The sequence below is a fragment of the Neovison vison genome, chromosome 5 (genome assembly GCF_020171115.1).
Source record: "Neovison vison isolate M4711 chromosome 5, ASM_NN_V1, whole genome shotgun sequence".
In the NCBI taxonomy this organism is placed as follows: Eukaryota; Metazoa; Chordata; class Mammalia; order Carnivora; family Mustelidae; genus Neogale; species Neogale vison.
The window spans coordinates 10,987,869-11,011,032 of record NC_058095.1 but is presented as its reverse complement, the minus strand read 5'-3'; the positions used below and the strand labels follow the sequence as shown (position 1 = coordinate 11,011,032).

Here is a 23,164-nt window from a genome sequence, read left to right as displayed (position 1 = left end):
CTGTCTTACTATTAGGCATACTAGAAGATCAACTCCACTCGGGTCATATTTGTGGTCTGGGTATTTTCGTTGGTGTTCATAAGCTCTCTGCAAAGACAAAAAGAAAAACACCTGAACGCAAGTTCATCCCTTCATGATTTGCATTTCAATAATATGGAATTCCACATATTGCATTTTTCCTTCATTAAGCATGATTCCCCCCTGTGGGCACTGGTGACAAGCAATTCCCTGCAGAAAAGAAAGTAGACGCCCACTCAACACTATCTCTCAGTGAACAGGTAACTATGTCTGTTCCTCTTTTCCGATTTTTTTCTTTAATGTTTAGGTTTAGGGTTTGCCTCAAGTCTACTGAAAGCATAACAGAGAGAGGAACCTGCATTGTGAAAAGTTAACAGGGGATGACCGTGTTTGTCCTAAATGTCCCTCAAGAGCCTTTTCTGAGCCCCTTCCTACCCCGGTGGTGACTTGCCCATGAAAATAATTAGTCCCATAATGTTATTCTTTCTTCATCGATCAGTGCCTTCAGAAAGTAACTCATTCCTCCTAAACAATGTACGACAGATCTAGGTTAATGTAGCTCGCTTCGTAGGTCTGCTTACATCTTAGGAAGAAAATGCTTTAAGCAAAGGAATGAATTTCTAATTGAGAATTCTAAGTGTTGCTCAATTAATGGAAAAGTGATTTTTTATGATTGGAAATTCAGAAGTTTTATTCTCTCTCTCTCTCTTTTTTTTTTTTTAAATTATGTTATGAAAAGTGTTTTTATAGACAAAAGTCTTTCCCAGGATCCCAAGAACACAAGCGATGAGGGCAGCTTTCTCTACTTTTGCTGAAGTTTCATCCAGAATGGTGTAGGGCTCTAAAGGGTATGTTCCTGACTGGGCTCTTGGGGTCATCCCATTGTACACTTCTTTCCGGTTAAGTCAAGGCTTCTTTAATGCCTCCTGGTCTCTCTTCCTTCAATGTCTTTGCTTCTGTCCACAGAACATGCTTACCTTCTGCCCTACTCTCTTGCTAATTAATTCTAACTCATTCTTCAGAATTCTGTTTAAGCATTGCTTCCCCAGGAAGAATTCTCTGACTCTCTAGATTGTGTCAGCAGTGCTATGTATCCTGTGCTTGCCACTTTACCCTTCTTCTTTGATCCTTTAAGCCCTTTGCATTGACTTGTTTGAGGTCTGTCTTCATCTCCACCAAGCTCTCTGAAAGGAGGGATGTGCTGTCTTGTTCATTAGGTGTCCCCAAGGACCAGCACAGTGCCTAATACAGAATACTGTTTAATATATATTTTTGAATAAATAAATGGTATTGTATATGATTTTATCCTTGCAGTGGATAATGAATACCCATTAAACGAGCCAACATTTTTTCAGTCTGCCATTCGTTTTGAATAGCATTTGACAATGCTTGTGTTTTGCAATAGAGCATATGGCAAAGCTTTTTAAACAGCTTTATTGAGGTTAATTTTTTATGCTATCAAATTCATTCATTTTAAGTAGACAATTCCAGGATTTTTAGTAAATTTACAGAGTTGGGAGAGCATCACCACAATTCAACTTAATAACATTTCCATCACCCCAAAGAGATACCTCACAAGCATTTGTGGCCAATCCCCATTCCCACTCCAACCCCAGGAAACCACTAGCCTGCATTCTGTCTTTATAGATTTGGGGTGAAGCACTTTAAAAATCTGCATGTTCAAAGTTAATGACACTGTTGGGAATATTTCTTACCTTTGTCAGAAAAGCTAGAAATCCACCCATGGTAGTTGAGGGAATAAATACCATGCTAGAAATCAAGGTAGGCAAGTTGAAATGAAGCAGCACAATGTCAAACATAATGATTGAGGTCTACAAGGCAAGTTAAAATACATTGCAAGTCAGACATATGCAGTCCATTGATAGTAGGGAAAATATTTAAGATGTAAGTGTTCTCATATACATCAGAATTTTCTCGCATACAGATTCACCCCTTTCAGAGGGAGAAAGGGAGAGAGGGGTTTTGTTAATGAGAATAAATGAGATCTTCAGCTACCCAACAGAAAAACTTTCAATAAGAATCCAGAGATTAAGGTGAATGCTAAAGTAACCAGGTAGACTATAAAAATCTGGAGATTAAGGTGAATGCTAAAGTAACCAGGTAGGCTTTCTGAAAGTGCATTAAGAATCATCTAAGACAATAAGATAAAAGAGAAATAAACTTTTTATTACTAAGGTAACAATATTGTGAATGTATAAAAGCCATATTGGATGGAAAGCTAAACAGGTAGTTGTATTAAAAAGTCCATGCTGCCTCCCACCTAGACTAAAGCTTTCTAAATGTCCTCTCTGGTTCATGTCTTCCCCTTTCCAAACAAATAATTTTAACGAGAGTGTGCATTTTGATTGCAATGGACTTGTTTTCTGTTAAAATACTGGTAAATGTGGGATGGGGGATAAAGATACTTTTTCACTGTTCTAAGGATGAGTTTATCAGTCAACAAGTGTGTGTTGAGCACTGTATTGAACTTTTGCTGGATCTTATTACTGTATGAATTACAATAAAAACATGAAGAATTGTAACTACTAAATTCACTGAATATTAAACGAACACCAGGCATTAAGAATCTAGCATGTTGGGGCGCCTGGGTGGCTCAGTCATTAAGCATCTGCCTTCAGCTCATGTCATGATCCCAGGGTCCTGGGATCGAGCTCTGCATCGGACTCCCTGCTCAGTGGGAAGCCTGCTTCTCCATCTCCCACTCCCCCTGCTTGTGTTCCCTCTCTTTCGCTGTGTCTCTCTCTGTCAAATAAATAAATAAAATCTTAAAAAAAAAAAAAGAATTTAGCATGCTCTGCTTGCTTTAATCCTCACAACAACTCCATAATGTGGTCATTCTTACTATACCTTCCTTATATATGTGAAATTCAGGGTTCAGAGAAAGAAATAACATCCTCACACCACACAGTTAGTGAGTGACAAAGCTGAAATTCAAAACCCTATGTGGGTATAATTCCTAAGTCTTTAGGTCAGAAAACTATACTGTTTTGTGGGACTGTTATGTAGGGGAATATTGTGTGACTACTAAGTGAACTTACAGTAATCTACAAATAAACTTACAGTTTGGGGGGAACATAATCTACAAATAAAAAGCAATTGTGAATAAAATCCAATAACTTGCAATCAAGTATTCAGTCAGAGCACAATAAACATTTTAGATGGCAAATCCAAAAAACCTTTCTCATTTTGCAACCACCACGATCTCTCTGCCAAGGTGTCACGTGATTATTCAAGTTGACATTATTTTTCTCCTCTTGGTTTTCATGACATCACATGTATCTAGTTTTTTCTCCCAGTTCCTTATTTTTGATAACTACAAGTCTCTTGGTCTACTTAGCTAACAGCTCTTACTCTACTAAGCTTCCAAGTTACTTCTTTTGTGAGTTGTTTTTTCCTCTTTTCTCGTTCACTAGAACAAGAGGGGACTGCAAACCACATCAGAGGAAACATAGTATCGCTCACGGTACTAAGAAGATGCACTATTATCCCTTCACCATGGGCTGAAAGGCCCTTCCTTACTAGACAGGGGCCTAAGATACCTATGAAGGGCCACATCTTGCGGGCCAGGAGAGTCCAGCAAATTAACAGTCCAAACAAATTAACAGCTGAGTGTGGCTTCACTCAGTAATGAGGAGACCTTGCCTATACTTTCCTTCCAAATATATCGAAGATCACAAAAGAACAATTGCACATACCATCATCTGATACATTTTAATATAGGCTCTGTGAGTCCTAAGACTAGCATAGTTTAAATTTATACAAATTGCATAATTAAAGCTCAATTACCACATTACACATCCTCAACATCTATTTTAAATGAAATTATAAGTTCTTCGTATCAGGCATAAAATTATTGCACACTGGTTGAGGTCTCCGTGAAGATGTATGATTCAGCCCCCTCAAATCAAGATGTTGATCAACATAAACTTTAAAACAGTATTGCTAGCCATCCTACTACCTCATATTTTTTGACATCAGGAATGAACATAAGGTCTGAGACTTCAGTTTTATTCTTGAGTCATCCGTGATTTTTATGTGGCCTTAAACATGTACTCAACTTTTTTCCCCTCTATAAAATGAGGGGAATTATACCAGATGATGTTGCATATATTTTTTTCAAATCTGACATCAAATATTCCATAAACATGTAGCTTTTCAGTGGTATAAAAGTGCAATAGACAAGGACAGTGAAAGAAAAAGGGAAAATAATTAGAAATTGTAAATGTGTATTATACTATAATATTTCTCAAGGCAAAGATGATTATTTTTATGTTCCCCTGAAAGTTACTCTATCTCTCTGTTTATGTGTGTGAATATGTAACTTACGATATAGAAGCAAAACGACCAAAGGCCACTATTTTTTTTCCACTTGCGAAACATAAATGATATCGCATATGTCAAGAAGACAAGTGATGCTGCATAACCGAGTCCAAATACAACCTGAAAATAATACAAATAATACCCAAGTTAAACACTGAAGTAGTAACAGAAGGAAACATTAAATTACACATATTTTTAAATATCTTCCTTCAGGGGTACCTGGCTGGCTCTCGCGGTAAAGTGTCTGACTTTGGCTCAGGTCCTGCTCTTGGGACCCTGGGATGGAGCCTTGCATTGGGCTTCCTGATCAGCAGGGAGCCTGCTTCTCCCTCTCCCTCTGCCCCTTCCCTCTACTCGTGCTTTCTCTCTCTCTCTCTCTCAAAAAAATAAATAAAAATCTTTTAAAAAAATTATTATGCATGCACTTTGAATTTTTTTGTTTTAGTTTAACTAATGACAAAATAAAAATGAAAATGTCTTCCTTATAGAAAATACCAAATGTTATAATTTATCATGGAATTACTTTATAAGAGATTGTCTATATAATGTGTTACTTACCAGACTGAACACAATTCGACTTGTGATATAAATATCTGTTATGTTGGCTATGTAAAAAATTAAAAACATCAAAAGGAGAAGGAAAACGAAGAAGCTGATATCCACCAGTGCCTGCCCGCACCAGTAGGCAGAAGGGTAGAGGCCTGAAATCCATAGCTGGGACTTAGCTCTCTTCTGATGAGAAAACACAAGATATACACAGATTCAGTTGAAATCCAAATTCGAAACAAACACATTGAGAGAGATTTTAAGATAAATAAAATAAATAAATAAATAATAAAATAAAATAAAATAAAAGTTTAAATCTTCTAACAATTTAATGATGTATATACTATTTGGAATTCGAGGTCTAAACAGCAATTCCATAAGGAAGGTCACTGTGAAAATGAATATTGTTTTATTTTATAAGTTTGATTCCCAGCACCACTTTAACTCATGCATAATGAGCAGAAAAGCAGATCTCATAATAATCAAAGCATAAACTTCCTTCAAAAGAGATATTATTCTGCGAACTGAAGGACAATAAATTATCCATTATCCAAATATGTTATGAAGGTTGCTGGTTCAGAATAATGAAGGATGACCTCTCTAAATCTGATTTAATGGTTTTACCTTGAATAACAGACATGACCAAATGCAAGTATAACCAAAAAGGTTATTTGCCACAGTAGAAAGGGGATTTAAGTCTTAAGTCTTGTCCTCAATTTAAATATCAATGATTTCTTCCCTTTCACTGGGAAATAATGTCATCAAAAGTTGTGTAATAGTCCCCTTTACAAGTATAGATTAATTTGAGTCCCTGTAAAATTACTGCATGTTTCCTGCAATTTCGAAGTAAAAAATATTTTGTGTTCTTAGAAGTAAAATTTCTGACATGACAGAAATAATGCTTAACTACATTATCTAAATCAGACATATGCTTATATGTTTTTCTTACAGGAAAACATTTTGAACACATAGCATTTAAATCACAATTACTGGAGTCCCTGAAGTTTCTCATTTTTTTCCCCTTCTCTTACTTTGTAATCACTGACACTGCTCATGGAGATATAAGGTGAAATGCTGCACACAACCCAAAACAAGAACATAGAACCTTCTGGCAGTCCTGTCCAGTAGATCAAAATGTCCTGCAAATATAAAAGGTATTTTAAACTTGTGACTATTTTTTAAAATGAAACAAATAGTAATGTGCTCTATCACATTGATTGATCAGAGGATGTCAAGCAACCCTTGTAGCCCAGGAATAAATCCCATGGGATCCCTGGGGAATAATCCCTCTAAGGCTCTCTTAGCTATATTGGTGAGAATTTTTGCATCCATGTTCATCAGGAATATTGACCAGTAATTCTTCTTTTTGGTGGGGTTTTTGTCTGGTTTTTGTGGATCAAGGTAATGCTGGTCTCCTAGAAGGAGTCTGGAAGTTTTCCTTCCATTTATATTTTTTGAAACAGTCTCAGAAGAATAGGTATTAATTCTTCTTATAACAGACATGTGAAAAAATGCTCAACATCACTCGGCATCAGGGAAATACAAATCAAAACCACAGTGAGATACCACCTCATACCAGTCAGCATGGCTAAAATTAACAACTGAGGCAACGACAGATGTTGGAGAGGATGTGGAGAAAGGGGAACCCTCTTACGTTCTTGGTGGGAACGCAAGCTGGTACAGCCACTCCGGAAAATAGTGTGGAAGTTCCTCAAAAAGTTAAAAATAGAGCTGTCCTATGACCCAGCAATTGCACTACTAGGTATTTATCCAAAATATACGCATATAGTGATCTGAAAAGGTACACGCACCCCAGTGTTTACAATAGCCATGTCTACAACAGCCAAACTATGGAAAGAGCCCAGATGTCCATCAACAGATGAATGGATAAACAGGATGTGGTAGATATATATGTATGTGTATGTATGTGTGTGTGTGTGTATTTGTATACATATGTGTATACACACACAAACACACACACACGCGCGCACACACACACAGAGGAATATTACACAGCCATCAAAAAGAATGAAATCTTGCCATGTGCAATGACGTGGATGAAACTAGAGAGTATTACATTAAGTGAAATAAGCTAGTCAGAGAAAGAAAAATACTATATGATTTTACTTATATGTGGAATTTAAGAAACAAAATAGACGAGCATAGGAAAGGTGGAGGAAAAATAAATAAGAGAAAAAGAGAGAGGGAGTCAAATTGTAAGAGACACTTAACTAAAGGAAACAAACTGAAGGTTGCTAGAGGGAAGGTGAGTGGAGAGATGGGTAACTGGGTGATGGGCAGTAAGGAGGGCACTGGATGCAATGAGCACTGGGTGTCATATGCAACTGATGAATCATTAAATTCTACCTCTGAAACTAATAAAGCACATCATAAAATGTGCTTTTTGAAATACTGAAAAATAAAAATAAAAATGCATGCCTTAATTCAGTAACATCTATGCATGAATGTGGGAGGGGAAATGATTTCTGATCATTTAACATGAGGCTTTAACTCCTAGCAAAAAAAAAAAAAAAGAGTAAAGTGTAACTCAGGACCCACTTCAGGGTGTACATGGAAGAGAACTGAAATCAGAGTTTCAAAGATATCTTCTCACCCATGTCCCTAGCAGCACTATTTATAATAGACAAGAGGTGGAAGCAATCCAAATGTCCACCAACAGATAAAGGGATAAACAAAACATGGTATATACGTACAGTGGAATATAATTCAGCCTTTAAAAGGAAGGAAAGCTTGTCAAGTGTTAACAGCAAGGATGAATTTCAAGGACATTATTCAAAAACCAAATACAATATGATTGCCCTTATAGGAGGTATCCAAAGTAGTTAATAGAAACAGAAAGTAGGATGATGATTGCAGGGGCTGGGCAAAGGGGACAATGGGACGTTCTTGTGTAACTGGTACAAGGTTTTAGTTTTACAAGATAAGAACATTTTAGAGATCTGTTTCACAGTAATTGAACATGTCTGACATTACTAATTGCACACTTAAAAATGGTCAAGATGGAGAATTTTATGTCATGTGTTTCTGCCACCATGCAAAAAGTAATAATTTGGGACTTATGATCCTGGAGAAACAGATCATTCAGGCCTGAGTAACAGCAGGTCTTTCTGAGCTGACATAGCGATGGATATGTGAAGCCATCAGCAGCGGGTCGAATGTGCGCGGAAGGAACCCAGAGCTAAAAAGAAAACTTGATGCCCCACAGCCTGTGGGCAAGGAGAGCAACTTTGAATCACCATCCCCAAATCAGCATCTGCCTGAGGTTGGGCCCCTGCTTTGGTATAGGACTGCTTGTACCTAATCACAGTCCAGCAGTGCCATAGCCTGTCTCAAAATAATTCTACAGCTCTCAAGCTTTACTTAAGACTTTAGAGGCTCCAAGGATCAATTCGAGTGTTTCATCAGGGACGAAAATCCATTACTGTCTTCATAAAAATGGCTGAGAGAAGAAGAGTGTGTGCTTCTGGGGATGCCTACGAGAGTAGCCAGGATCAAACTTTATCTGATCCTCAATAAACAAGTAATGATATGAGGACACTAAAAGACCAAGAGGGGATACCATCTATGCCTTTCTACTGCTGGTTGGTTCTACCTTCTGGAGAGTTCCCTTCAGAGCTCTCCCCCCTACCCCGACCCTAGCACTGTCCCAGCTCGCACGGTCAGTGGTGGCTTCAACTCATAGGTGCCTGTGTCCATCGCTGGCCGTTCACGTATTACTGTCCACCTGCTCATGCACGTACCCCCAGCACCATGAATGCAGTGAAGCCAAAACTGAATTCAACCCCTTTGTCACAAAATGGGTTTCCTTTTCCGATGGCTCCATTTCTAATCCTATGTATTGTTCTTCCAATCTTCTGGTTTGAAACCGTTTGGGTCACCTTCAAGAGATCCCTCTTGAGTCTCAGGGTCTAACCAGAAAAGCACTACTACCTTCAGGCCTTCAAATAGAGAGAAAATACTCGTGCCAGGTTGTGGAAAGATTGGAGAAGCCAATGAAGATGAAGCAAGGAGACCGTCCCGTCCGCACTGGGGTGAGGGAGGTGGTGCAAAGGGAGGAAGCACGGTGACTGGAGCCCAGGCTGCAGTGTGTTCCTGCTCTCCTGGCTCCCACTCCTGCTTCCCGTCACCTAAACCCAGGCTGTAGCCAGCTGACAAAACCCCGAAGATGCAGCTCGTGTGCGTCAGACACCCCCACAATGCACACAACTACAGGCAGCTGAAGGAAGTAATCAGAAGGCATATAGCTGAGAACTGGCAAATTCTACTATCCATTTAGTCAATGAATGGTCCACCAACAAATTAGATTAGATTTACAAGTCTATAGCTGTTTTACAAGTATTCCTGATTTCCAATTCAGTTTACATGCCCCCCCCCAACCTCACTCACACGCTGTCCAATACACATCCACCATCAAGGGTGTATCTTTCCAGAAGCTTCTCTAGAAGACAATGACATCATATTGAAAAGTATTCCCCCCCATGAGCACTTGATAATACCAACGGGGGAAAAATCATATTCTGTTAGATATAATGTTTCAAATGTCAGGACAAAAGGTTTTTAGGATTAGCGACCAATGGTGAATATTTAAAAGCTAAAGAGGGAAAACACAGGGTGCTGGCCATATTCTTAATCGTTCAGAGTGAGAAATCCAGTACTTACAAAAGGATACGGGCTTCTCTCGATTCGAATATTTTGTGTGCAATTAAACATTCGAAGTAACCCATTGCTAATAATATTCACAAGAATAGGAAAACAGTGCAGTCTCAAAGTATTGCAGGCAACTGAAAATCTGTAATCCTTTGAATAAAATAAAAACAAATAAAATGAGGTTAATTCCGTCATTAAAGAACAAAGAAAAAGTTTTTATATTAAAATCTCAGTAGTGCCCCATTCTGTGTGACCATCCTTAAGTTCAGTGACCTTGCTGAGCTTCTGCTTCCTTATCTGTGAAAGGAGATAATTAATTGGTTGGAGAGCCAGCAATATGGATTTTTCTTAGTATGACTAATTTTAGATCGTTTTGTCCTCTTGCTGTTGAGGAAATTTCAAATAACGGAATAAAAAGGTAGCCCTGATAAGGAGACACAGTCAGCTTACAGCGAGTAAGCAAAGGAACTCTGATTTCCTGGATAGGAGATAAGCAGAGTGTGCATAAAATACTCATGGTTACACTGCCAGTGATCCATTTTTATGCTAAGATAATATGTACACTCTTCATGTTTATGAAAATGTTTATGCATGTATCAAGAGGCTCAGTAGTGTTTATATATTCTATGGGTTCATGTAGTAAATACGTTAGATAAAAAACAAGGCAATGGTTAAGCAACGCAGTTTCCTACAGTTGGCACAAAGGGATTACTTTTTTTTTTAAACAATGCTACGTTAGTTTCTGACCTACAACAGAGTAAGACTGCGGTTTTTCTGGTGTCCTTAGTTTAGATGGAACAGAATTCAGTGATGTATCTTTTAAGACTCTTGTTTTGGTTTTTATTTTCCTTATAGCAAGAAATAATGAGGTAGCTTCCTTTAACGTTGGCTTCCTGCTTTTCACTAGCTTTTAAGTAAGACTCAGAGTTGTACTCACAATTAAGATGTATTTTTCAACAGACTTGTACCTGGAATAATCTCTGGCCCTTGGACTCTTTTACTCAAATTGAAACATGTTAACAGGAGACTGAGGACACTTTTCTCTCAGAGATTTCTCCTGACTTTTATAGTACTTAATGTATCTTCTCCATACAGTTGACCCTTGAACAACGTGGTTTGGAGCTACGTTGTTCGCTTATACGTGAATCTTTTCTGATAAACACAATACAGTAGTGTAAATGCGTTTCTCTTCCTAATGTTTTTAATAACATTGTTTTTTCTCTAGCTTACCTTATTGCAAGAATACAGTATACAATATGTATAACACACAAAGTATGTGTTAATCAATTGCTTACGTTATTGGTAAGGCTTTCAGTCAATAGTAGGCTCTTAGCAGGTAAGTTTTTAGGGACTTAAAAGTTATATGTGGATTGTCAACTGTGCAGGGGTTCAGCACCTCAACCCCTGTGTTGTTTAAAGGTCAACTGTATACCAAAATGTCTTTTGAGTAGTTAGCCATTGAGGAAAATTCTTTAAATTCATGGTTGGTACTTATCAGGTCTAATATTTTATTGAATCTGAATAATGCAATTACACTTAGCTCCTCTCAAGTGTAAAAATCATCTCATCTCAAAGTTAAGATTGAAAATGTTTTATAAAAGCTTATTTAAACTTCACAGCTTATTCGATAATGACCCCAAATATTCTAAATTCAATTGCTATACACTAGCTAGGTTGACTGCCATTTAAAAACAGTTAAATGGAGCACTGGGTGTGGTGAAAAAAATAATGAATACTGTTTTTCTGAAAATAAATAAATTGGAAAAAAAAATAAAAACAGTTAAAAATGAAAGCAAAACCAAGATGCAAAGATACCTTTTGTTTGCCAGAAACTATGATAGCTCCATTGTACGACAGGTCATCAGTGCCATTTCTGTTAGCAAAATCATCTACTTCCAGAAGTATGTTTTGATGCTTCACCGACTGTATAAAATCGTCAATATTTGATCCTACCATGAAATCAATAACAGAAGGCCATAAAAAGCAAGAAGATATATGTCAAAATTTTAAAATAAACCACATACACAATTTGAAGTCAATATTTATAGAATATTATATGAAGGCATGTGTCTTTGGGCATCACAATAATAATATTGACTCATTCTACCATCTTTTATTTATCAAACACTAAGCTGTGATGAATTAGTTTTATGATTCTGTTTAGTGCAGTTACCATGTGACTATTAAAACAAAATAATTCTAGGGGTGCCTGGGTGGCTCAGTCAGTTAAGTATCTGCCTTCGGCTCAGGTCATGATCCCAGGGTCCTGGAATAAAGCTCCACGTCTGGCTTTCTGCTCAGTGGGGAGCCCGCTTCTCCTTTTCCCTCTCCTGCAGTTCCCCCTGCTTGTGCACTCTCTCTCTCTTTGACCAATAAATAAATAAAATATTTAAAACTGAACAAATAAATAAATAAATCTTTAGGAAAAAAATATTTTACATACATATTTATTACCCAAGTGTATATATATATATTTTTTAGTAAAAAAAGAAATATATGTAGTAAGAAATGAAAAGAAATATATATTTAATAAGATATATGAATATATGAAGTATAAACACAGTAAGAAATGAAATGAAATATATATATTTAGCAAGAAATGAAATATATATAGTAAGAAATGAAAAGAGTGCCACTATTAGACCAAAGTTTTTGATATGCCCCTAAAGGAGAAAGCAGGTGATTGTTTGACAGAGAAATAAGAGCTAAGAAAACCCACAGCCTAGAGCACACAAGAGCTAACAACGACAAAGTTAAAACCAATGTCCAAGAAATGTAAACTCAGAGTGGACAAATTCAGGGGGCAAAGTGGGCTCCGAAGCCACAGCCATGCTCATTAACTGGTTAACCACGCCTGAAACAAAGTGACTGCTGTTCTTTCCCCGTGGTCCACATGGAACAGGCAACAGGGGCCATTGTCCCCAGCACACAGATCCCCAGATTTACTTTTTAAGAGATACTACTTGAGGAAAAGAGCAGGGCAAGATCTAGAGTATCCTCGACAGTTACAAGGACAGGATGGAATGAGAAAAGAAAAAAAGAGGACTCTCATTTTTTGGTCATTTGGACTTTGAAATGGAATTCATACTGGGGACATTCAGAAGGGGTTCTGGGATCCTAAGACAGGACCATGCCCCAGATGAATCAGCATTCCTACCGGGTGGGAAAGGAACATATACATAGGAAATAAGCTTTCTGTGCATCCACACTCCATCTCCACAGTCACCTAAGGTAGGAAACCTTCATGGTTACCCACATTCCCTTAGGCAAACAGGGATTCCCTGATTTAAAGATGAACATCTTACCAAGAATCATCATACTTGGAGAAAAGAGGAACAAGACGGCAGAGAAGCCCCAAACTTAAATCCCAAAATACTTCACAACTGAGTACAGGGAAGAAAAATAAGTAAGTTAATCCAAGCATATTGTTCTTCGAGTAACTGGAAAGGAAAACATATACACGAGACGATGATAGATTGAAAAATAAAAATGAACAGGCTGACAATGACAGGCTGAAAATTTCTAGATCTTAGAAATAAGATACATAATATGCAAAAATTTCCATTTTAAGGTAGCAGAGTGAATAAAACTTACTTTCTAAAACCCAAATAGAAAAGAATGAGAGCAAAAATTAAAAGACCACCTTGTATAAAGAGGAGAATCCATCACCCTGAGTCATAGGTGTATATGAATATTTAATGGCTGTATATATGACTATGTATATATTACATGTATATGTATATGTATATATATATGAATATATACATGTATTTTATATCTTAAACAGAAACAAGTACTTCTTCAAAGTTAAAGAGTTAGACAAAACCAATTACCCCTAATTTAGGTTAACAAGAGCATGGGTACCAAATTGTCTTAAGGAATCTTCCTAGGTCCTGTTGGAGGGGCATAAGGTATAAAAAATTTTTCTTTATATGTCAATCATATAACATTTGTGTATAATATTATTTATAATATCTATTATTATTATTATTATAGCTATTATTTGTGTGTAATATTTATGGAACAGTTTAGGCTGCTGTAACAAGGAGATCTCAAATAGAGTGGTTCGGTCAATCAATGTACAAGTTTCCTTCTCTCTCACATAATAGCTTAGGGAGGTGAGGTAGATAGGAAAATCTGCTTTAACCAGGTTATATAGAAACCACACTCCTTCTCTCTTGTCCCACCGTCTCCGTCATCTCCAAAATCAGAACTATACACCATACCTCCCCTATTTTCCTTAAATATTTTCTATTAATATTTTCTATGAATGAAGCCTAAATACATTATTTTCTTGTCTTATGATTTGCTTTCTTTCCCCTCTACATAAAAATAACGTATTTCTGGATTATAATTTTGTTTTCTCTTCACCTGTGTTATTGATGATCAACAGGCTGGTACGGGGATCTTCTGGAGGTTGTCCAGGAGAGAGGAAATACAGTTCAGATTTAAATTCCCAATCACTCTTTGGAATTAATAGGGCATAAATTATCTTTTCCACGATCAAAGGGAACATTGCAATCCCAAATACCAAGAGTCTACCAATAAAGAGAAAATAACCACATTAATTTGTAGCAATTTTATTGATCATCAGACTTTACACAGTCTATGCCGGCCATGATTATAGGTGCTGCAATTCTGAAAGTCAGGCCTTCGCACCCCACACAGTACCCAAGGCAAGGCTATATAAACATCGGGCGATCAAACCATGAAAACTAAGCAGCCCTGTTGAGAAAGCTAATTAAATCCTACCACGCAAGCATTCCTACTGTTAGTAAAATGAAATGTTGTATTTATCCATGTCCTGGCAAGAATGTTGGGTAGTATGTTCTAGTTTTAAATTCTCTTCTGGTTGAACCCTCCCTTGAAACTCACTAACGAAAGTACAGTCCTCTAATACTCACAGAATCAAAAGGTCTTTCTTCCCACGCTTTAACTTTAAGAAACGGAGCCGTGCTATTGCAAGGATCTGCATTTTCCAGAGGCCCATGTCACTCGCAGCCTTTTGCATTTCAGGGAAAGAAGAGCAAGCTGGCTCTATTTCGTGTAGGTCTTCTGTGCCTCTTATTTCTGCTTGTTCAAAATCTACACACACATGCACACATGTTATTAATGCCATCCTTGGACATCACAGTTTTCTCTTTCTCATAACACTAGAAGTTGTTTTACGATGGTTACAAAGCAAACAATGTAAGAAACAAATTAAATTTATAATCTCCACATTCAATAAACTCAATGATACAACTAAATTCATACCCAAAGAAGAATTCAGTGAAAGGTGACCTTGTTATGCCTAGCCTTTGAAAAGGCATAAAAGGTTCCATATGTAACAATATTCTGAGGGATTTCAAGAAATATTCTCCATAGAAATAATCAATCATTGATGCCTGAATGTCAGCTATTAAGCTGTCGATAATTTCAAAATGTGGGTGAACGATTACCAGCTCTAAAGTCACCAGACCTGTACCTGATTCCCAAATACATGACTTGTAAGTGGCATGATTTAGGACCAATCACTTAACCTAAGTGTCTAGTTTCCTCCTGCATAGAATGGTGCCAATGCCTTTTGTTGGAAAGATTATTGGAGAAAGGTAATACACTATATCCACACATTGATCAAAGTTTCTGGGTAGAGGTTCTGTAAATGACTGTCCTTCTTATTTTTTTATATATTTTTTTTTAAGATTTATTTATTTATTTGACAGACAGAGATCACAAGTAGGCAGGGAGGCAGGCAGAGAGAGAGGAGGAAGTGCAGGGCTTGATCTCAGGACCCTGGGATCATGACCCGAGCCAAAGGCAGAGGCTTTAACCCACTGAGCCACCCAGGTGCCCCGATTGTCCTTCTTATTATTACAATCCATTAAAATACACAGGAGATGATCCTAGCATTTTCTCTATTGTGACCTTCGTGAAATTTTCTACATGAACAAGCTAGGAGTAATTTTTATAAGAAATATCTGCTCAGACTTCATGACCTTGATTGAGAGCCTTTCACATCCTCAGAATATCCAAGGAGCAGTGAGCGTCTGGGGAATAGGAGAAAACTGCTGAACTAGGAAGCAAAGAGTCTGCAAGGACAAATTTGTTATATCCCAAAAAGGGATCAGTGTTCAGTCCTAGTAATGATGTTAGGAAACAATACAACCTTTCCCAACATTAGTCAGATTTGGAATTATTCACACTCCTTAGTGTAAATCATGTGTAAAGAATTAGAAGATACCCAAATTAATTCATGATTATTTGGAAATTGATTTTCTGTTAGTCAAACAATGCATTTACCTTGTCCAATAGTTGATTTTCCTTCCAGTTTCATGAAGACGTCATTCAGAGTTGACATGGAAATGTCATAACTCATCACACCCTGGCCAGAACACTTATCCAGCTCACTGAAAAGGTCTAAGGCAACAGACCAGAAGAGATATATTTTTAAATATCATACTGATAACAAAACCCAGTAAATTAACATTTATTTAAAAGGTAATCCAGAATATTGTTCAGGAATTACATGTCTTTGGAGTATCACAGTAAGCAAAAGCAAAATTTTAATAGAATGTTCTTCTTCTCTGAATTGAATATGTCAGAACTTTCCTCTCTACCCTCAAACCATCTATACTCTATTTTATATCCCCAACACATGAACTTCCAGAACACTTACTTCTTACTTCTTCTCACCTCCGCACAAATCAATGTTAATTTCTACCTGTATTTTGGGTTTTGGTTCTGTATGGGTGGATGACTTAGAGCTGCTCCCACCAAAGTGTACCTCTTTGACTTGCGTTCTGAATCCTGTTCCATTCAGGTACCTCAAGGACCTCCTAAATTAATCTCTCCTGCCCTTCTCTGGCCTGTGTCATCAATTTCTCCTACATGTACCAGGCCATCCCAAACAGCAGGAAAAATGCTCTAGAAGTTAACCCAGTAAACAAACACAAGTAACAAAAAAAGCAAAACCCCAGTCCCCCTTCCCCACTGGGCCCCCTGCTACACACATGCACCCATGGCCCAAGGATTTGTCAACTTCATCCCCTTCAACTGGTCACATCCTATTCAACTGAACCCCCACGAATCTAAATGCTATCTCTATCCCTCCACAGAATCTGTTCTTCTCAAGGTCATCAACGATTCCACATCCTAAATTCAACGGACAAGAGCTTTCTAAAAATTCTTTTAGCTCTCTCTCTCTCTTTTTCTCCCTCTCTCATTCAAGGACATTCAAAACTGCTGACTCCTTCGTCCTTCTACAAACATTGTCTCTCTTGAATGAATAAAAACATACATATTCTTTTGTTTTTCTTTCAAGTTCATGGGGGCGGGGAGCTCTTGATTTCCACCATTCTCTTACTCATCCTCTACTTTCTCCTGAGGGCTCAGTCCTGGCTCACCTTCTCTTTCCATACATTCAAATCCAATCACTTTGCATGAAATCCATCTGTATGCTAAGATTCCCAAATCCAACCCTCACTTTGAGTATTCTCTGATTTCCAATATCCTATAACCAACTGTATCTTTAACCACTTAACATCTCCACTTTGAAGTCTAAAAGCATCTCAAAGCAAACGTTTCTAAAACAGAACACTAATTCCTCTTTCTCCATCCTACCCAACTGTCTCTCTCATCATTTTATAACAAATGACACCATCTTCCACCTGGTGACTTGAGCCAAGATTCTAGAAGTCCCTCTGGATTTTTCATCCATCTTTCAGTGGGTGCCATGGTCGCACAATGATCTCATTTTTCACCTGTAAGTCTGAAATGGTCCTATGGCTGGTCTCCCAGCATCTACTCTTCTTCTTCTATATCTAGAGTGCACTTTTATAGCCAGAAAATGAAAATGTGAGTCACATCACATCAATCCCCATTTAATGACTTTCAGTGGTTTCTCAGTGCATTTAAGATAACATTGAACACCACACAGTGGCCTCTACAGCTGTATGCTCGAACCTCTATCTACTCCTACAACCTTACCCATTCCCACTTGCCAGTCTCCTCCTGCACTCGCTACACTCCAGACATCTCTTCCCCTCCCTCTGGTTGGAATGTTTTTGATCATTTTCTTCTTTCGTACTTCTGGCACTCTATATAAACCCATAGCCTGACATTGGTTTTCTCTCTAAACCATGTGACCTTGATAAACAAGGATTATACATTCTGTATAATGTATGCATTATACAACACATATAATGTATGCATTATACAATCGTAATATACCTTGGCTTATTGTGCATGTCCACTTCTCCCCACCCAACAGAATGTAACCTCGGTGAGGGCAGGGACTCAGATGTCTTATTTAATTCCATATCACTAGTGTCTCAAGCATTGAGTTTTACATAATAGGTTCCCAATAAACATTGATTATTACCCTCTATTTCTGATAGGATGTAAGAATGCCACTGGACATGCAGAGGCCTAGGGTCAGCATAAAGAGACTGCCATAGACCAAAACATTAACACCAGGAATTCTGGTGGGACATGTTCTTATAGTGGTATCAACATATAGCTCATTATTTTCCTTCCCCAAATGAAAAAAGAAGCCTAGTTGTATCTCATTGGATAAAATAACACGGTATAGCCTATGGATTTGAGAACACCATCTTGCAGCTCCTGAAGGGCACAGAGAGCTGCCTTATTTGGGGGTCAGACTTAATCTGAATCCCTAAGTAGTTGCTTAATAAGATTGAATCATCCAAATGAACCTCTTTTAAATCAGGGCTGCAGAGAGTTAAACCTTTAATAAACTCAATGTTCAGATAAAAAAGAACATTTTTATAACAAAAAGACAGATCTATTTCCTCATTTGTGAGACACGGAAGACTATAGCACCTACCTCATAGAGTGGTTGTAAGACTAAATGAACTGATGTATAGGAAACTATTAGGAACAGTGCCTGACTCATGGCAAACATGGTACAAAGAGTTAGCTGTTATTAGAATTACTTATCAAACAAATCCTAGGTTGGGTCTGCTACTCAGCAGACTGGGAACCTATGGTGAATACTTTTGTAGAATAAATAAACTATGTGGTTTTTTTTTTCTGCAAAATATATACGCAATTAAATTAAAATATAAAAGGGAACCTTATAGCAGACACCTTGTGCTCCACACCCATCCCTTCCATACTCCTACATACACAGTAAATCTGCTTATTAAGCCCTGCCTGAAGGCATTTCGTTCTGGGCTGTGCAGTATGCCAAGCTTGTGTTGAGCACAAGCCATGTGGGTTAGAAAATTAATGCTCCTGAGAGCATCTCTTAACCAAGGAAGGGTGGAGAGTGTCCAATAAATACCCCAGCTTTCTCATCGCTCTTGTGACATAACTCTGAGCCCCTTGCTCACGTACTCACTTATTTACTTCAATGGTATTACATCTCAATTTCGTACTGCAACCATCCCCTCGATAATGCAAACTCCCGTAGCCTCTTTCGCTTCTCACTCTCATGTCCCCATTCCCTCCTGGTGTTTCTAGGTGTCAGTTACCCAAAAAAGGTGCGCTAAAGTCCTCATTTCAAGTTCTGCTTTTTAAAGAACCCAACCTAAGACAAAATCCAAATCCATTAAGTAATGAAAGCTGTAATAATGAGGTGAACGCTTGCTCCCAAATTTCATGCCATTGTAATTGTATTTCAGTTACCTGGAAATTTATTTGTCCTTTCCATGGGCAAAGTATACACAAGCTTTTCTTTGTTTTCTGTTTTTAATTTAGCATCAGGGATGTAATGATTAATGAAGGATGTTATTTTTTCTGGATCACATACTTCATTTCTGTACAAACTAATATTTAAAAGAAAAGATCATTGATTTATATTTTCTCTACTGCTATTACAAAAGCAGGCTTGTACTGCATACCTAACCTTTGAGTACTACTTTTACCTGCCTTTAGGGAACAAACAAAATGAGTAAAAAGCAACAACAACAGAAGTAATAATAATAATACCATCAGTTCCAAAAATCTTATGATCTATACAGAGGAGTTTGCATAAATTCAGAACAGCTACAAATATACAAACACATGCATGCTGGAAGGGAGACTGTCTTTCAAATAGGGAGATAAATAGAGCAAGGCAAGAACATTAGACAGAAGAAATTGCTTAGGGAAAGTAATCACACCAGATTGTACAGATATCAGGAACTAGTGACTAATAGGGAAGTTTGGCCTACATGCACGTTTTGTTTGGCCATAGGGTTTTTGGTTTGGGTTTTTTAAAGTACTTTTCACCTGCACACACTTTCTTATTAGCTACAGTGCTCTTAACTCTCTCCCACTTTTGATACTAGCCTCTGAAATTATTTGATTTTGTGCCCAATGCAAGAATGAAAATATGTTACAGGACTGTATGGATCAGCTGAGGGAGACGGACAGTTGGAAGAAGAGAGAGACTGAGGATGCACAGAGCAGGTACTTGGAAAAGTGGTCCATGAAGTAGCCTTGCTGGGATCTGTGAGCCTAGACTTAGAACTTGGACATTCTGCTTGTCATTAGCATTACAAAGATACAAGAAGGCAGGAAAAACATCTGGGAAACCCTAGCCAAGAGTCTGGCAAAGATGAAGCATAAAGTCAACTGTCCCTCATAATTGTCTGACTTTTTGAAATTCCAGTATTGAAAACATAGGGTGCCTGGGTGGCTCAGTTGGCTAAGCATCTGCCTTCTGCTCAGGTTGTGATCCTGGGGTCCTGGGATTGAGCCCTACATCCAGCTCCCTGATCAGCAAGAGCATGCTTCTACCTCTTCCCCTGCCCCTCGCCAGCACCCACTTACGCAATTTCTCTCCCTCTCTTTCAAATAAACAAATAAAATCTTTTAAAAAAAGAAAGCATATATATGTACATATGCACACACACTCACATCCCCAAAGTCTTTACCTTAAGTGATATCCAAGACCCCATCTTCTCTTCAAAAAGACAGAAGTCCCTGCACACTTCAGTCTCCCATTGGACATGATCACTTTTCTATCTGATTAAAAGGAAGCAAGAAAGAAAAGTTGATGGTAGTCATTTCTTCACTCTCTAGAAAATATAGGTGAGGAGCCAATGCTCAGATTTCTAAAAGAGAAGTGCTCTATAGAAAATAAATGTATCTAGGCGTGCCTGGATGGCTCAGGGGGTTAAAGCCTCTGCCTTCAGCTCAGATCATGATCTCAGAGTCCTGAAATCGAGCCCTGCATTGGGCTCTCTGCTCAGTGGGGAGCCTGCTTCCCCTCCTCTCTCTGTCTGCCTCTCTGCCTACTTGTGATCTCTGTCTGTCAAATAAATAAATAAAATCTTTAAAAAAAAAAAAGGAAAAAAAAGAAAATAAATGTACCTAACATACATTAAAAATTTTGAAACACACATTAAAACTGATGCATTTAAAATAAGCTTATGAGTTCCAGTCTATTTCTGTGCCCTCCAAAATTTCTTGAAAAAAACAAAACAAAACAAAACACAGAAATTACATTGTCACATCTTCCACTCCATATTCTAAAGAATAAGTGATTATTTTTCAACCGTATACTGATTTCAATGCTTAAATTAATTGAAAGCTAAAAAAAAAAAACCCTACAGTTTTTTATTAATGGTCATAATGTAGCATAATGTAGCAAATTCCTCACAGCCAGTGAGGAATTCTAGAGGGGGATTAAACTTGCCATTCCCCAGACTGTTTTGAAATGGAAGACACATGAAAGTCATGGGAGTGCAGTGCTTATTTTAGAAATACACATTTCCCAATTTCTTTATTACAAAACTAAGATAAAACCAATCATTACCAGCCAGGATGTCAGCTTCATCCATGAGATTGGTACTCAAGAGGATTACACGGCCTGCTTTGTGTTCCTTGAGGAAGCTCCACACTCGATGCCTTGAAAAGGGATCCAACCCAGCAGTTGGTTCGTCTAATAGCAAAATCTACAGAAAATGATAATGTATAAAATATAGCTCTCCCACATTGACTCTTCCCACAGGGCAGCATGGATAACAAATGGTAACTATCCAGCCATTTAGGTCCGATATACTTATATCCGTAGTTTTACAGCGGATTCTCTCTTGATGCATTGAAATGAAATCTCTACCACGTTTCGGGTTAAAAGAAGAACTTGACCTTTTACTAAGCACTCTGTATTCCAAGGCATGCAGAATCTCACTTACTTGAGGATCTCCTAAAATGGCAATCCCAAAAGTCAGCTTTCTTTTCTGTCCTTCACTTAAATGTTTAGCAAGGTTATCCTGAATGTTTTGTATGTTCAATTCTAACAAAATTCTTTGTACCTACGCGAGAAAATACACAAAACTTAAAATCCAAGGCGATTCATACGATACAATTTTAACTATGTTACACCAGGTAGTTACTCTAGGACCTCACTGACAAAGCTGTATTCATAACAGGGCAGGTAAATCACGAAGGCAAATTCTGATTAGGTCATGATTTAACTTGGCAAATTTAGCTTGTTAATCTAAGCATGAGCATTTACCTCTTGTTCTACCTCCTGTGGCTGAATCCCTTTTATTTTAGCAAAGAGCCTGAGGTTTTCCTTCACAGTGAGTATGTCGAAATGAACATTGAATTGAGGACAAACACCAGTTATCTTTCTGATTTCCTCCAAGTCTTGCATTTCAGAGAGATTTTTATTATAGATGGTAACTGATCCTAAAAATAGAAGTTGAAAATAATTTAACATGGGCAAGATAATACATTTTATTAACACTTAAAGATCTTATTCAGGAAAATATTGGCATATATTCACAAAAATCTAAAATAATGACTTCACAATTTATTAACAACTATGAATAAATCTTAACATATCTACATTCAGGGTAGCATATATTTTCTCTGGAATATCACATAGCAATGGGATAAGGCTAATGATTTTTATAAAAATTTGTGAAATATAAAGTACAGTCAAAATCCTATAGTCTGGTAAACAATGTTAGATAAAGAAACATTATTTTTTCTTAAGCACTTTCACCTTAAAATAAGAAAGGCAACACATGACCTCTAGACATCTCGCCTTTGAGAAATTTCTTTTTGCTCACCTTCTGTTGGAACAGACAACCCATTAAGGATATTTAGCAATGAAGATTTGCCAGCTCCGCTATGACCCAGAATTGCTGTGATTTGACCTTCATATATGTCAAAGAACAAGTCTGTTTTTAAAATAAAATATTAGCATCATAAATAAGAGGGCATTAGAAAGAGCTGTTTCCAAAAGCAGAACAAAAAATTTATTTAGCTGTGTATTCTCAAACTTAAAACATATAATATCCAATATTTTGCCGGCTGCTAAAATAATAGTTATTGTAGAATATTTCCGAAATAATTATAACCACTTATGAAGATAAACTTAACTATAATTCCAAGTATTAACACTGTAACACACTTACTTCCACTGTATACAGGTGTGCATATATGAACATGTAAATAAACATTTTTATCATACTCTATTTTTTCCTAGCTTACATTTTCTTTTTTTTCTTTTTTTTTAAAAAGATATTTTATTTATTTATTTGACAGACAGAGATCACCAGTAGGCAGAGAGGCAGGCAGAGAGGGAGGGGGAAGCAGGCTTCCTGCTGAGCAGAGAGTCGGATGGAGGGCTTGATCTTAGGACCCTGAG

At 37.5% G+C, this 23,164-nt stretch overlaps 1 protein-coding gene across 2 annotated transcripts in view; it reads right to left on the bottom strand.

The window, feature by feature from the left end:
- ABCA6 (ATP binding cassette subfamily A member 6) overlaps positions 1–23,164 on the bottom strand; it is a 58,546-nt gene that overhangs the window by 12,397 nt on the left and 22,985 nt on the right. For both annotated transcript variants that reach the window (XM_044247549.1, XM_044247550.1), the window contains 16 exons: positions 22,584–22,694; positions 22,022–22,197; positions 21,699–21,818; positions 21,320–21,458; positions 20,436–20,526; positions 19,204–19,343; positions 15,856–15,972; positions 14,478–14,658; positions 13,945–14,111; positions 11,389–11,522; positions 9,586–9,723; positions 5,937–6,044; positions 4,918–5,091; positions 4,366–4,479; positions 1,734–1,850; positions 10–87 (listed from right to left, as the gene is read on the bottom strand). In XM_044247549.1, coding sequence (XP_044103484.1) covers positions 10–87; positions 1,734–1,850; positions 4,366–4,479; positions 4,918–5,091; positions 5,937–6,044; positions 9,586–9,723; positions 11,389–11,522; positions 13,945–14,111; positions 14,478–14,658; positions 15,856–15,972; positions 19,204–19,343; positions 20,436–20,526; positions 21,320–21,458; positions 21,699–21,818; positions 22,022–22,197; positions 22,584–22,694 — 2,105 coding nt within the window. The remainder of the gene's footprint in view (positions 1–9; positions 88–1,733; positions 1,851–4,365; positions 4,480–4,917; positions 5,092–5,936; positions 6,045–9,585; positions 9,724–11,388; positions 11,523–13,944; positions 14,112–14,477; positions 14,659–15,855; positions 15,973–19,203; positions 19,344–20,435; positions 20,527–21,319; positions 21,459–21,698; positions 21,819–22,021; positions 22,198–22,583; positions 22,695–23,164) is intronic.